We start from the raw sequence: 13,569 nt of genomic DNA, 5'->3' as shown, positions 1-13,569 counted from the left end.
TGAACAACATGTTGAATTTTGGGCAGAGATTATTCCTTACCTTTTGTTTTTTTTTGTTGTTCGTGGTGGGAATTCTCCATTTCAGGCACAGCATCGAAGCCAATCGCAGAATCTATAGCGCAGAAGGAAAGCCTTTCGGCCCATCGAGCCTGTGCTGGCTCTCCAAAAGTGCATGTCATTGGTGGAGGCATTAAAGTGGAATTGGGAGTACTATTTTCACCCAGAGGCTGCTGAGGATCTGGATCCCACTGACTGAAAGGGTGGTGGAGGCAGAAATCACATTTCGAAGCACTTGAATGCACACTTGAAGGAATGACTTTTCCACATCTATACAATCCCATCCAACACTCCCAGACATGTACAGCGCAGGGTTAGATGCAGAGTAAAGCTTTCTCTACACTGTCCCCATCAAGCACACTCAGTGTTTCTTGATTAATAAGGTGATTGGCGGTTATGGGGAGAAGGCAGGAGAATGGGAATGAGAAAAATATCAGCCATGATTGAATGGTGGAGCAGACTCGATGGGCCGAGTGGCCTAATTCTGCTCCTATGTCTTGTGATCTTACGGACGTACCGTACAGGTTAGATACAGAGTAAACGCAGATTTCAGCTAAATATTGGAAAAAGAGTTTGATTCTCCCACCTCGGTAACCCAACCCCACGTTAGAAATGGTTGAGTGGCTAGCACTGCTGTCTCATGGCGCCGAGGTCCCAGGTTCGATGCCGGCTCTGGGTCACTGTCCGTGTGGAGTTTTCACATTCTCCCCGTGTTTGCGTGGGTCACGCCCCCACAACCCAAAGATGTGCCGGGTAGGTCGGTGGATTGCCACATTAAATTGCCCCTTAATTGGAAAAATGAATTGGGCATTCTAAATTAAAAAAAGAAAAGAAATGGTTGAGTGGATTAAGTGATTCTGAGAACATGCTGACAGGTACAGCAAGAACTTAATGATTTTAAATGTTCGACCCAATTTTGTGGAAAACGGTGTGCCATTTTATTTGCACTGATAGAATCTTATCTTGGTAAAAATCTTGGTGAGTAATTTCACCCTGTACAGCGTGTTCTCCCTTTGCTCTCCCGCTTTCTCCAGTAAATTTTGTGGGATTTGACATTTAACTCTGCAATAAAGTTATACTGACATGGCAGAGGGTTAAGGTGGGGCTTCTTAATGAGCTGTGGTCTCTTAAGAAAATTAAGGTAATAAACATGAGCAAAGTGTTGAGAGCTGGGGGAAGTCCTCCACAGAATTGCCAAATATGGGACAGTGGGAATAGTCGAGCGATTAGCTATAACTGTTGAACCAAAAAAAAAACCCTCCAACGCTAAAGAACAATCTATGGTCGGAAGATGCCATATTGGTCAAATGATGCTATTCACTTTGCCCAAGAGTTTTTTTTTTTGTAATGGCCCCGGTACTCTTGTGTCATGCTACAAAGTGGCAGGAATTGAAAACTGACGTGGGGACAGATTTGGCTAATGAGGTTGTTTGAAAGAAAAGTGCTTTTCTGGGTTTGGTTTTAAATCTTCTGCTCATTTCTCTCTTTGGCTAGATCCCTTTGATCAGCACCCATTTGGAGTATTGCATTTGGTACTGAATACCACCCCCACAGGCAAGGTGTATTGGCTTGAGGGGGATGCAATGCAGATTCACCAGAACGATACCAGGGCTCAAAGGGTTAAATTAACGAGGGCAGTTTGCATAGACGAGAGCTTGTCTTCCCCCGAGTATCGAATAGTAAGAGGTGATCTGATAGAACATTTTGAGATGATTGCAGGATCTGATCGGATAGATAGAGAGAAACTATTTCACTTGGTGGGTGAGGGAGTAACAGCAGGGAATAATCCGTTCGAGCTCGATCTATCTGGAGTGATGTCAGGAAGTACTTCCTCACTCAAAAAAATGCGGAAAGCTTGAACTTTCAGACCTAAAAGAAGCTTGTTTTTTAAAATTTGTTCTTTGGGATGTGGACGTAGCTGGCTGGGCCAGCATTTACTTCCCTAATTGCTCTTGAACGGAGTGGCTTGCTCGGCCATTTCAGTGGGGGGCAGTGAAGAGTCAGCTGCATCGCTGTGTGGATCTGGAGTCACATGTAGGCCAGACCGGGTATGGATGCAGATTTCCTTCCCTGAAGGACATTAGTGAACCAGATGGGGTTTTACGACGATCTGCAATAGTTTCATGGTCATCATTAGACTTTTAATTCTAGATTTTTATTCAATTCAAATTTCACCCTCTACCCTGGCGGGATTCGAACCCGGGTCCGCAGAGCATTCCCCCGGGTCTCTGGATTGCTAGTCCAGTGACAATACCACTATGCGGTTGGGTGTCGATTGAAAATGTTAATACTGTGCATGGTGCCTCTTTTTAAGGTAAGGATATTAAGGGATACGGAACCAAGCTGGGACAAATGTGTTGGGATGCTGATCAGCCATGTTATAATTGAGTGGTGGAAGAGACTTAAGGATCTGAATGGCCGACTTAGGTTCCTATATTAAAATGTTGAGTTTCATTGTGTACTTTTCTCTGCCCTGTTTTGTTTTCACATTTTCTTTAGAGCAACCTTATGGCTTCTGGAGCGAATGATTCTGAGATATACATTTGGGATCTAAATAACTTCAGCACACCAATGACACCAGGAGCAAAGTCCCAGGTATTTTGAACTCATTACTAATTGGTTAGCAGTGTCGACCGTCTTTGATAACACTGGTGGATAGCAGCATGGCGTTAGCAAACTCTAATTTTGAGTGCCAACTGTTGGTGGGGGCAGATATTTTAGGCTCCTCTGTGTGCGTGTGTTAAGCCACATGGAAACAGAATGTTAATCTTGATGCTGCTATATGAGTCCTGGAGTGAATAGATTTAAATCATTGTCAGAATTACCCTCCATATCAGTAGCTGGAACTTACAGTATTTTTCCAAACACTCCATTATTGCACGCTATAAGAATGTTTGTTTAACTTTTAATGCAAAACAAGTAACACCACTCTTTTGCTCTCTCTCTCTCTTTCCTGTCTATCCATCCACAGCAAAGAGAGGTAAGGTTTGAAGGACACATTCTGCAGATGTAGCCTGGTAATGTAGAGATCTGCAGAATTAATCTCCTTTGTTCTATTGCTCCGATATGGTTGCAGTCCTCCACCTTTGTCTGGCTTTCTCTTTACACGCCCTTGCTCTGTGTTGTATCTTAATTCATAGTGCAAGCTACCAGTCGTGTACACGTCCCTCCCTATCACCAGCATTGTCTGTGTAATTCTCTCACCTGCTCTTCCCTCATTGTCCACAAGGAGTGTGTGCCTCCCTGCTCTTCCCTTATTGTCCACAATGGGTGTGCGCCTCCCTGCTCTTCCCACATTGTCCACAAAGGGTGTGTGCCTCCCTGCTCTGTTCTCATTGTCCATAGTGGAGCAAGTCTTTGGCTAATGGTAGAATCCTGTATCAGAAGGTGTACGTAGGAATGGGAGTAGGCCATTCAGCCCCTTGAGCCTGCTCTGCCATTTAATACGTTGATGGCAGATTTAACACTTCAATGCCTTTTGCACCCACTGTCCCCATAAACCTTTATGTTACTGTTGATCAGCAATCTATAAATCTCTGTTTTAAACATACTCAATGATTGATCTTCAACAGCCCTCTGGGGTAGAGAATTCCAAAGATTCACAACCCTCTGTGTAAAGAAATTTCTCCTCTCGGTCCCAAGTGGCTTCCCTCTTATTTTGGAATTGTGCTCCCTGGTTCTAACCAGGTTTGATTCCTGCCTCGGCCAGTCCCAGTTAGTAGACACAGGAGCTCCAGTTCTGAACTTGGTGTTGACTGTTGCTCTTATCCGTTGGGTGAGAGTTTCCTCTGTCTCCCACCACACTAGCTGCAATAGTACGAGTTAAGGGGGCTCATGAAGTCTTTCTGTCATTTTTGGGCTCACTGCCGTTTTTTCTGACTTAATGATATGTTCACCATGGAGTGTTTATACTAATCGACCTGCAAATCCTTCCACCACTTAACACCACTCTCTAAGGAAAGAATGTGAAGACATGAAAACAGCATTTGCAATGTTCATGTCTATCCTCATTGCCTGCAATGTGTCATCTCTTTCTTCCTTTCCATTCTCTTGAAGATATGCACCACATGTGCATTGGTATCTCTCTATCCCCACACTCCACACTGTCTTCACTGTGTTCAGACTATCAGCAGAGTGTCTCCTCCTCAATACATTATATGTGCCTTGCTGTGTCTCTGCCTATGTTTTTGCTCATGCCTCTCTCTCCTTTAGTCCACACTGGCGCCCCTTCCCATCTCTCCATGCTGTCTAGCATCTGTCCACACTCTGATGCACGAGTTGCATGTTGCATGTTAGCCCTGCTGTCTCTTTACGATATATATTTCCCTCTTGGTCCCTCACTTTCGATTCTCTCTCCACCTGTATTGGGCTCTGTGCAATTATATATAAAAATGTTGTGGAGATGCCGGCGTTAGACTGGGGTGAGCACAGTAAGAAGTCTTACAACACCAGGTTAAAGTCCAACAGGTTTGTTTCAAACACTAGCTTTCGGAGCACGGCTCCTTCCTCAGGTGAATTCCTCACCTGAGGAAGGAGCCATGTTCCGAAAGCTAGTGTTTGAAACAAACCTGTTGGACTTTAACCTGGTGATATAAAAATGTGGCAGAATTGTGTCATTTACATACGAATTAGAAGCAGAAGTAGGCCATTTGGTCCCTCAAGCCTGTGATGGTAGAGGCTCCAACCTTCTTTCCACACAGGCACCTGCTCTGTACTTGCCGCCTGTCATTGGCCTGTGTTGGAAGGATTTGCAGAGTGATGTGCAGCATGTTTGGCTGCGTTACGAATGTATCACCTTTGGCCATCAGGTTCTGGGATGAGATTCAAACCTGGAACTTCTGGCTCGGAAGCAGGGATATTGCTCACTGCTCCACAAGATCTGCCAAGACTTGGATACATTGGAGGCCACATAATAATCTTTATTGTCACAAGTAGGCTTACATTAACACTGCAATGAAGTTACTGTGAAAAGCCCCTAGTCGGCACATTCCAGTGGCGGTTCGGGTACACAGAGGGAGAATTCAGAATGTCCAATTCACCTAAAAGAGCGTCTTTCGGGACTTGTGGGAGGAAACAGGAGCACCCGGAGGAAACCCACGCAGACACACGGAGAACGTGCGCACCCTCGTTGTCTGCATGGGCAGTGACGCAAGACGGGAATCGGACCTGGGACCTTGGTACTGTGGAGCAACTGTGCTACTGTGCCGTGCTTAAATGCTCACAGTCCTGGTAGTAATTTACAGCATAAGATACTGAAAAATCCAGGTTAACAGACGATCAAGCGATCAGTGAAGGGTGGCATAAAGATTGGCAGGCCCATAGACAGGGCCATGCCCACAAGAGGGACACACGGAATGAATAAGGAGAGTTGTTGGAATACAAGTGCACGAGCGTAGTTCAGAGGACACCAGTGCCGTGAACAGGATGACCGATGGAGAATGGGGTTCACCATTGTGAATGATTGAAAACATCAGAGCAGGCAAGCAAATGAATAGCAAGAATTAGACAAGAACAATGTACAAACATGAACAACAGAATGGACTTCACAGTCATGGAGACTGTCCAAGATTAGTGAAGCTGTAATGTCAGATGAGCTAGCCAAGCTAGCCACCGCTGGTATGTGGAAATAAATAAGCTACATGCTGGTGCTAACGCCGTGAGATTAAAAAGACTGGGTTTAAGTCTGTTCAGACTGATGAGGGTAAAGGTTTGTTGCTTTTTTGTACCACAACAATTCAAGGGGTTTAGTGCTGTGGTACCATGTCTACACATCAGAAGGTCCCAAGTTGTAATTCTAATCTGATTTTTAAAATGTATTATTTCATGGGACACTGGCATCGCTCAGCATTTGTTGCCCATCCTTAATTGTCCTCAACCAAGAGTGGTTTGCTAGGCTATTTGAGTTTCAGCAGTTTTTTAAAATAATAAATGTAAAGTGCCCAATTAGAGTTTAAGACTAGGGAGGTTATGCTGCCACTGTATAAGGTGTTAGTGAGGCCAAACCTGGAGTATTGTGTTCAGTTTTGGTCTCATTACCTGAGAAAGGACGTACTGCCGCTGGAGGGTGTGCAGAGGAGATTCACCAGGTTAATCCCAGAGTTGCGGGGTTGGATTACGAGGAGAGGTTGAGTAGACTGGGACTGTACTCGTTGGAATTTAGAAGAATGCGGCGGGGATCTTATAGAAACATATAAAATCATGAAGGCAATGGATAGGATAGATGGGGGCAGGATGTTTCCACTGGCGGGTAAAAGCAGAACTCGCCTCAAAATATGGGGAAGTAGATTTAGGACTGAGTTTAGGAGGAACTTCTTCACCCAAAGGGTTGTGAATCTATGGAATTCCCTGCCCAGTGAAGCAGTTGAGGCTCCTTCATTAAATGTTTTCAAGATAAGGATAGATAGTTTTTTTTAAGAATAAAGGGTCATGGTGTTCAGCCGAGTCCACAAAAGATCAGCCATGATCTCATTGAATGGCGGAGCAGACTCGAAGGGCCAGATGGCCTACTCCTGCTCCTAGTTCTTATGTTATGTATTTTTTCCAATTAAGGGGCAATTTAGCGTGACCAATTCACCTACCCTGCACATCTTTGGGTTGTGGGGGCGAAACCCACGCAGACATGGGGGGAATGTGCAAACCCCACACGGACAGTGAACCAGGGCCGGGATCGAACCTGGGACCTCGGCGCCGTGAGGCCGCAGTGCTAGCCACCGTGCCGCCTTTAAGTTTCAGCAGTTGAGACTAAACTCCATGTGAGTAAGTCATATGTAGGCCAGACCAGGCAAAGACGGCAGATTTCCTTCCTTAACGGACATCATTGAACCAGATAGGACAATCGATGATAGTTTCATGGTCGCTGCAGCTGTCTTTAGATTAATATTAGAACGTAGAACATAGAAAAATACAGCACAGAACAGGCCCTTCGGCCCACGATGTTGTGCCGAACCTTTGTCCTAGATTAATAATATTATTAATAATAATAATTTAAATTCTAGGTGCCTCGCTGGCATTTGAACTTGAGGATTAGCCTGAGCACCTGGATTACGGGTCCAGTGACATTGCCGTTAGCCACTGTCTCCCCAATAGCTCTGTATTGAGCTCGATCCCAAATTGGGCTATTAAAATTAACCCCATAGCCTGGACTAGGAATTACGTTCCTGATTGTTCAGTGAACTTTGTTTGAAAGTGTGTGGATGTTACTGGTGTCATAGGGTAGGCACTGGTGTGATTCCTCTGTAGGTAAATAGCCTGTTGACATTTGCCAGCCTGGCTTCCACTTGGACAACATACTGAGCTGTCCATGCCATTGAAAGTGTAGGAGCGTCTGCGAGAACTTATTTTTTGTTAAAGGCAGATGCTCAAAAGTGACCATAATTTTCCTGTGGGTTGATACTCGTCACGATTGATGTTATGGGAATGGAAATGTTGCGTTGATGCATCTTGAGTTTCGAGTTAAGGCATATTGAATTCTGAGGTATAACAGAGTCTTTAATTTTGCACCTGGCCATTTGGCACTTGACTGGGTGTTTCTTAGCTCTGGTGACACCAAGGGCAAAAAGATGGAGGAGCATTCTGATCCCCAGCATTGACCAACTAGGTCAGGGTGAACACAAATGTATAATGTTTTTTAAAAATGTTACATTTTGTAACAGACTTTTTGGCTTCTTTCACATTCTGTTTTGGCAAGGAAATTCAGACAAACAAATTTTAGAAATCCACAAATTCTATAAATTTCTAATGGGGCACAAAATAATGTTTGTAAGAGATGTGCAAAAGTACAATCTTCTCTTCAACTTCACTCGACCACCAATGCATTACTTGTCCCACGTGGCCTTGGGCCTCCCTAACCTGCCAAACTTTCATTGATTTCTAGTGTTGAAGGGGTCAAAACTAAGAGTTGATCTTGAATCTTGTTCCTTCATTCCGTGTAGACGCTGACTTTGTGTAAATGTCGCAACAGCATTACACACCTTCATTCTTGTAATCCCACACAACTCTAATCTCCTGACTGCATTGCTACGCCCCACCATTTGTTGTGCTGCCTTGGCTCCACTCGCTGGAATTCCAACCCCCCCCCCTCTATTTTGCTACCTATCCGTGTTCAAAAACTCTGCTTTTTACCCACGCTATAGGTAATCCCTCTAATATTTCCCTCTCCGGCTCAGTGTCCCTCTTCCATCCATTTGCGGAACACCATGGACCATTTCTAATGTTAAACGTTAAATATAAGTGCAGGTTGTTTCTTTCGTAACTTCTTGTCCGCTGCTTCTTCAGACTGCCTTAGCTGTATATTGCACGAGCCCCACTGAGTTTTCTTTTAAAACTGTCTCGGCTGCTGGAATGCAAGTTTATGTCTGTGCGTGTAGGTGGTGAGAGCGAGATACACTTTAAGTATCTGCTCCGTTGATGCTACTTCCTCAAATTCAGTTGCATGGGTTGGGAGTGCCTTTGAAGGGTGAGTTGTGTTCTGCAGCTAGGAGCCATTCTAACCAATTCCTCTCTCACGCCTTTGTTTAATGGGGCGTTTTGAATTTGTGCAGCCTTCTGAAGACATCAGCTGTGTAGGCTGGAACCGGCAGGTGCAGCATATCCTGGCTTCTGCCCACCCAAGCGGCAGAGCTGTGGTATGGGACCTGAGAAAGAATGAACCTATCATCAAAGTCAGTGATCACAGCAACAGGGTGAGTGCTCACTTGCTGATCCTTGATGTGTGTTCCAGCGCTTTGTGCCCTTGTTTCCAGTGGGTGAAAATGTGACGGTGTTGCTCCAACTGTTTATTGTAACTTGATTTAGCACTTTGTCTTTATTTAATTTCTGTGAGTTGAATATGTAAGAGAAACAAAATGATTTGCGCTGGAAAAAATACATCCTTGTCAAAAACCAAGTCATTAGCACAAGTTGTGCACACTGAACCCTGCACTAATAATAACAATCTTTATTGCCACAAGTAGGCTTACGTTAACACTGCGATGAAGTTACTGTGAAAGGCCCCTAGTCGCCACATTCCGGCACCTGTTCGGATACACTGAGGGAGAATTCAGAATGTCCAAATTACTAACAGCATTTCTTTCGGGACTTGTGGGAAGGAACCGGAGCACCCGGAGGAAACCCACGCAGACACGGGGAGAACATGCAGACTCCACACAGACAGTGACAGGTTGACAGCCTTAACAATGGAATGCAACTGGGCTGTCTCAATCCAGCTCTTAGTAGGCATTGACAAATTCACCAAGTTTCACTTGGAGTGATACAAATGAATAATCTTACAAATAGATGCGGGGATGGAGCTGTCATGTAGTTTGAGCTGGGTTAAGGCACATTATTGAGATATGAAAAGTTGTATTCAGCTTATAATTAGTGCTATACCTGACCTAGTATTGTCTAACGCTGACATTAAGCCTGTGATGAATGTAGGAATTTCAGATGTATTAAATTATATGTATTTGGTGCGGTAAGGGTTAGAATCCTGGGTTAGTGTGTGTGTGACTGCTGCAGTCATGTTTTAAAAAATCCTGGTTTGCCAGACAGCTAGGCCTTTTGGGAGCCAGAGATGCAATTAAAGCATCGTAAAAGTTTGGGCGAATGGATATTTGTTTATATGAAGAGCGTTCCCTGTGACGTAGTTAATTAGAGATTTTGTGTTCCGTTTAATGAGATGTATTTAATGGGAGGATCCAGGGTTGAAGCAGTCAGGTGTTGAGGTTCAGAGTTAGTTTGTGCCTTGAAGGCAAGCTGAGAAGTTTCTGAAGAAATACAGCTAGAGATTCTGCATGGTTCTGACAGGATTCAGGTCTCTTGTTTCAAACAGTCTCTGTACAGCATGTTTTCCTGAGTGCTAACTGTATTTAAAAGTGGATTGGGATCTGAGATGGTTTTGATGTTTGAGTGGAAATAAAGATAGCAGTTGAGGGTTATTGTGTCACTGTATTGATTAGCATTGTTAAGGGGTAATTATAGGCTTTTTCTTGTGTGATAATGTTAGTAATAAAGTTTGGTTTAATATAACATATCCCTACTTTGCGTGAAATCGATCCTTGGAGTGAGGTATCCTTTCCTCAGAGCTGGACAAAAATAAAATAGTGTCCTAGCCACTGTTGGTGACCGGTCCCGTATCGTAATATAGTCCCTGAAATGGGACTTCTGAACACCAGCATCCTTCACCTAATAGAGTCATTATAGCACAGGAGGAGGCCAGTTGACTCATCGATTCAATGCTGGCAATTGGCATTGACGTTTGCCTGAATAAACCTAGCGGTTTGTTCCCTGTAAAGTAACTAGCATGGCTTCTCTTGACCTTTGCAGATGCGCTGCTCCGGAATGGCCTGGAACCCTGACGTTGCAACTCAACTTGTTCTCGCGTCAGAAGACGATCGGATGCCTGTACTGCAGATATGGGACCTGCGGTTCGCCACCTCTCCTCTCAAAGTGTTGGAGAATCACACCAGGTATTAAAACGGCATTAAGGGACAAGTGAGACCACATAGGACCCCAGATGCGCAATTCCAAACTTTGCTTTCTGAAGCAACAAAAAGCGATGGCAGGTGAAGAGATGGGCTATGTGGGGTCGGGAACATGGCGTACTCGGTCGTGAGATGAGATCAAAACAGATTTCATGATTGCTAAGAAACAAACGGATCATGTGCACTTGTGTTTTTGCGGACTTGTCATTTCTTGCAGTGTATGGTTCTGATATTTAAAACGCACTGTACCTTTCCGGGCATTTGTATTCATAGAATCCCTAAGTTGCAGAAGAAGGCCGTTTGGGCCAGCGAATCTGCACCGACCCTCCGAAAGAGCACTCTGCCCAGGTCCACTCCTCTGTCCTATCCCCATAACCTGACCTGCACATCTTTGGATTGTGGGATGAAACTGGAGCACCCGGAGGAAACCCACGCAGACACTGGGAGAACGTGCAAACTCCACACAGTCACCCAAGGCTGGGATTGAACCCGGGTCCTTGGCGCTGTGAGGCAACTGTGCTAACTACTGTGCCGCCTATACCTAGTCCTTTGCTTCTTGTTATTTGTACTTTGTTCTGCTTTATTATTTCTCTTGCGTGTTTGCGCCTGGTTCTGCTCGGTCCTTCCTCCATTCCCAACCTTTTTCTGGGAACTATTCCCTCCCTGTCCTTATTTTTTGGACAGATGCCTTCGTAGTTCTTTAGCCCCAGTCCTGCCCATCCCCTTTCTGCCCCCTGTCTACATAATTGGGTCTGTTCATTCCTACATGGTTTCACTGCAAATGTGGAAAATACTGCTGGGAGGTCAGGGTACCAGAGACTCCTGTAAATACTGAAAAAACTAGGGCAGCACGGTGGCGCAGTGGGTTAGCCCTGCTGCCTCACGGCGCCAAGGTCCCAGGTTCGATCCCGGCTCTGGGTCACTGTCCGTGTGGAGTCTGCACATTCTCCCCGTGTCTGCGTGGGTTTCGCCCCCACAACCCAAAAGATGTGCAGCGTAGTTGGATTGGCCGCGCTAAATTGCCCCTTAATTGGAAAAATGGAATTGGGTACTCTAAATTTAAACAAAAAGAGAGAAAAAAACACTGAAAAAATGAGCTTGCTCACACTATCAGAAACGGAGCGGTTTTCAGAGCTAGGCCCGGACAGCCCCCTTCTGCCCTTAAAGGCTGAGAGAGCAGAAGCAGGCCTACCTGCAGTCCGAACATAAGGATGGAACATAGAACAATACAGGCCCTTCAGCCCACGATGTTGTGTCGACCATTTATCCTAATCTAAGATCAACCTAACCTACAACCCTTCAATTTACTGCTGTCCATGTGCCTGTCTAAGAGTCGCTTAAATGTCCCTAATGACTCTGACTCCACCACCTCTGTTGGCAGTGCGTTCCACACACCCACCACTCTGTGTAAAGAACCTACCTCTGACATCTTCCCTATACCTTCCTCTAATCACCTTAAAATTATGTTCCCTCATGACAGCCATTTCCACCCTGGGGAAAAGTCTCTGGCTATCCACTCTCATCACCTTGTACACCTCTATCAAGTCACCTCTCTGCCTTCTTTGTCCCAGTGAGAAAAGCCCTAGCTCCCCCAACCTATCTTCATAAGCCATGCCCTCCAATCCAGGGAGCATCCTGGTAAATCTCCTCTGTACCCTCTCCAAAGCTTCCAATCATTCCTATAATGAGGCCACCAGAACTGGACACAATATTCCAAGTGTGGTCTAACTAGAGTTTTATAAAGCTGCAGCAAAACCTCGTGGCTCTTAAACTCAATCCCCCTGTTAATGAAAGCCAACACACCATACGCCTTCTGAACAACCCTATCAACCTGGGTAATCCTTTCCGCTAGGGACTTTCCAGTCCATTTTTGAGTTCCTTCCCGGCTATCTTGTACCCCTCTAGAGCCCAGTCAGATCCTTGCTTCCTCAACCTTTGGTAAGCTTCCTTCTTCCTCTTGACTAGAAGCTCCACTTCTCTTGTCAGCCAAGGGTCCTTCACCTTCCCATTCCTTCCTCATCTCAGTGGGCCAAAACTATCCAGCACTCGCAGCAAGTGCTCCTTAAACAACCCCCACATTACAGTTGTGCATTTTCTCAAGAACATTTGTTTCCACTTTATGCTCCTCCGATCTTGTCCAGAAGCAGTATAATTCCTTCCCCCCCCCCCCCCCAAATTAAATACAAAGAACAACAAAGAACAAAGAAATGTACAGCACAGGAACAGGCCCTTCGGCCCTCCAAGCCCGTGCCGACCATACTGCCCGACTAAACTACAATCTTCTACACTTCCTGGGTCCGTATCCTTCTATTCCCATCCTATTCATATATTTGTCAAGATGCCCCTTAAATGTCCCTATCGTCCCTGCCTCCACTACCTCCTCCGGTAGTGAGTTCCAGGCACCCACTACCCTCTGCGTAAAAAACTTGCCTCGTACATCTACTCTAAACTTTGCCCCTCTCACCTTAAACCTATGCCCCCTAGTAATTGACCCCTCTACCCTGGGGAAAAGCCTCTGACTATCCACTCTGTCTATGCCCCTCATAATTTTGTATACCTCTATCAGGTCGCCCCTCAACCTCCTTCGTTCCAGTGAGAAAATAATAGCTTATTGTCACAAGTAGGCTTCAATGAAGTTACTGTGAAAAGCCCCCAGTCCCCACATTCCAGCGCCTGTTCGGGGAGGCCGGTACGGGAATTGAACCCACACTGCTGGACTTGTTCAGCATGACAAGCCAGCTGTTTAGCCCACTGTGCTAAACCAGCCCCTCGAATACCTTCCCATACTGTCTGTTCCTATCCCTCTCCATGACTATGGTAAAGGTCAAGGAGTTGTGGTCACTGTCACTGAATCTGCAGGACCTGCCCAGGAAGTTTCGAATTTCAATGGCCAATTACTCCTCTGGAGAGGGCATGGAAAGGGTTATAGGAAGAATGTGGGAGCCATGGTGTTGAGATCGAAGATAAACCATGATCATTTTGAATGGTGGAGCAGGCTTGAAGGGCTGAAAGACGTACTCTCCTATGCTCTACGCATATGAGTCCGGAACCC

General features: G+C 45.4%; 1 protein-coding gene across 5 annotated transcripts in view; it reads left to right on the top strand.

Moving 5' to 3' along the window:
- sec31b (SEC31 homolog B, COPII coat complex component) overlaps positions 1-13,569 on the top strand; it is a 138,993-nt gene that overhangs the window by 44,180 nt on the left and 81,244 nt on the right. For 3 of the 5 annotated variants that reach the window (XM_072491799.1, XM_072491798.1, XM_072491802.1), the window contains 3 exons: positions 2,557-2,652; positions 8,598-8,738; positions 10,360-10,502. In XM_072491799.1, coding sequence (XP_072347900.1) covers positions 2,557-2,652; positions 8,598-8,738; positions 10,360-10,502 — 380 coding nt within the window. The remainder of the gene's footprint in view (positions 1-2,556; positions 2,653-8,597; positions 8,739-10,359; positions 10,503-13,569) is intronic. The other 2 variants (XM_072491801.1, XM_072491800.1) reach the window with 1 other exon arrangement.

This window comes from Scyliorhinus torazame, chromosome 28, assembly GCF_047496885.1.
Source record: "Scyliorhinus torazame isolate Kashiwa2021f chromosome 28, sScyTor2.1, whole genome shotgun sequence".
Classification (NCBI taxonomy): Eukaryota; Metazoa; Chordata; class Chondrichthyes; order Carcharhiniformes; family Scyliorhinidae; genus Scyliorhinus; species Scyliorhinus torazame.
The sequence above is the reverse complement of the archived record's forward strand: the minus strand, read 5'-3'. Positions and strand labels throughout refer to the sequence as shown.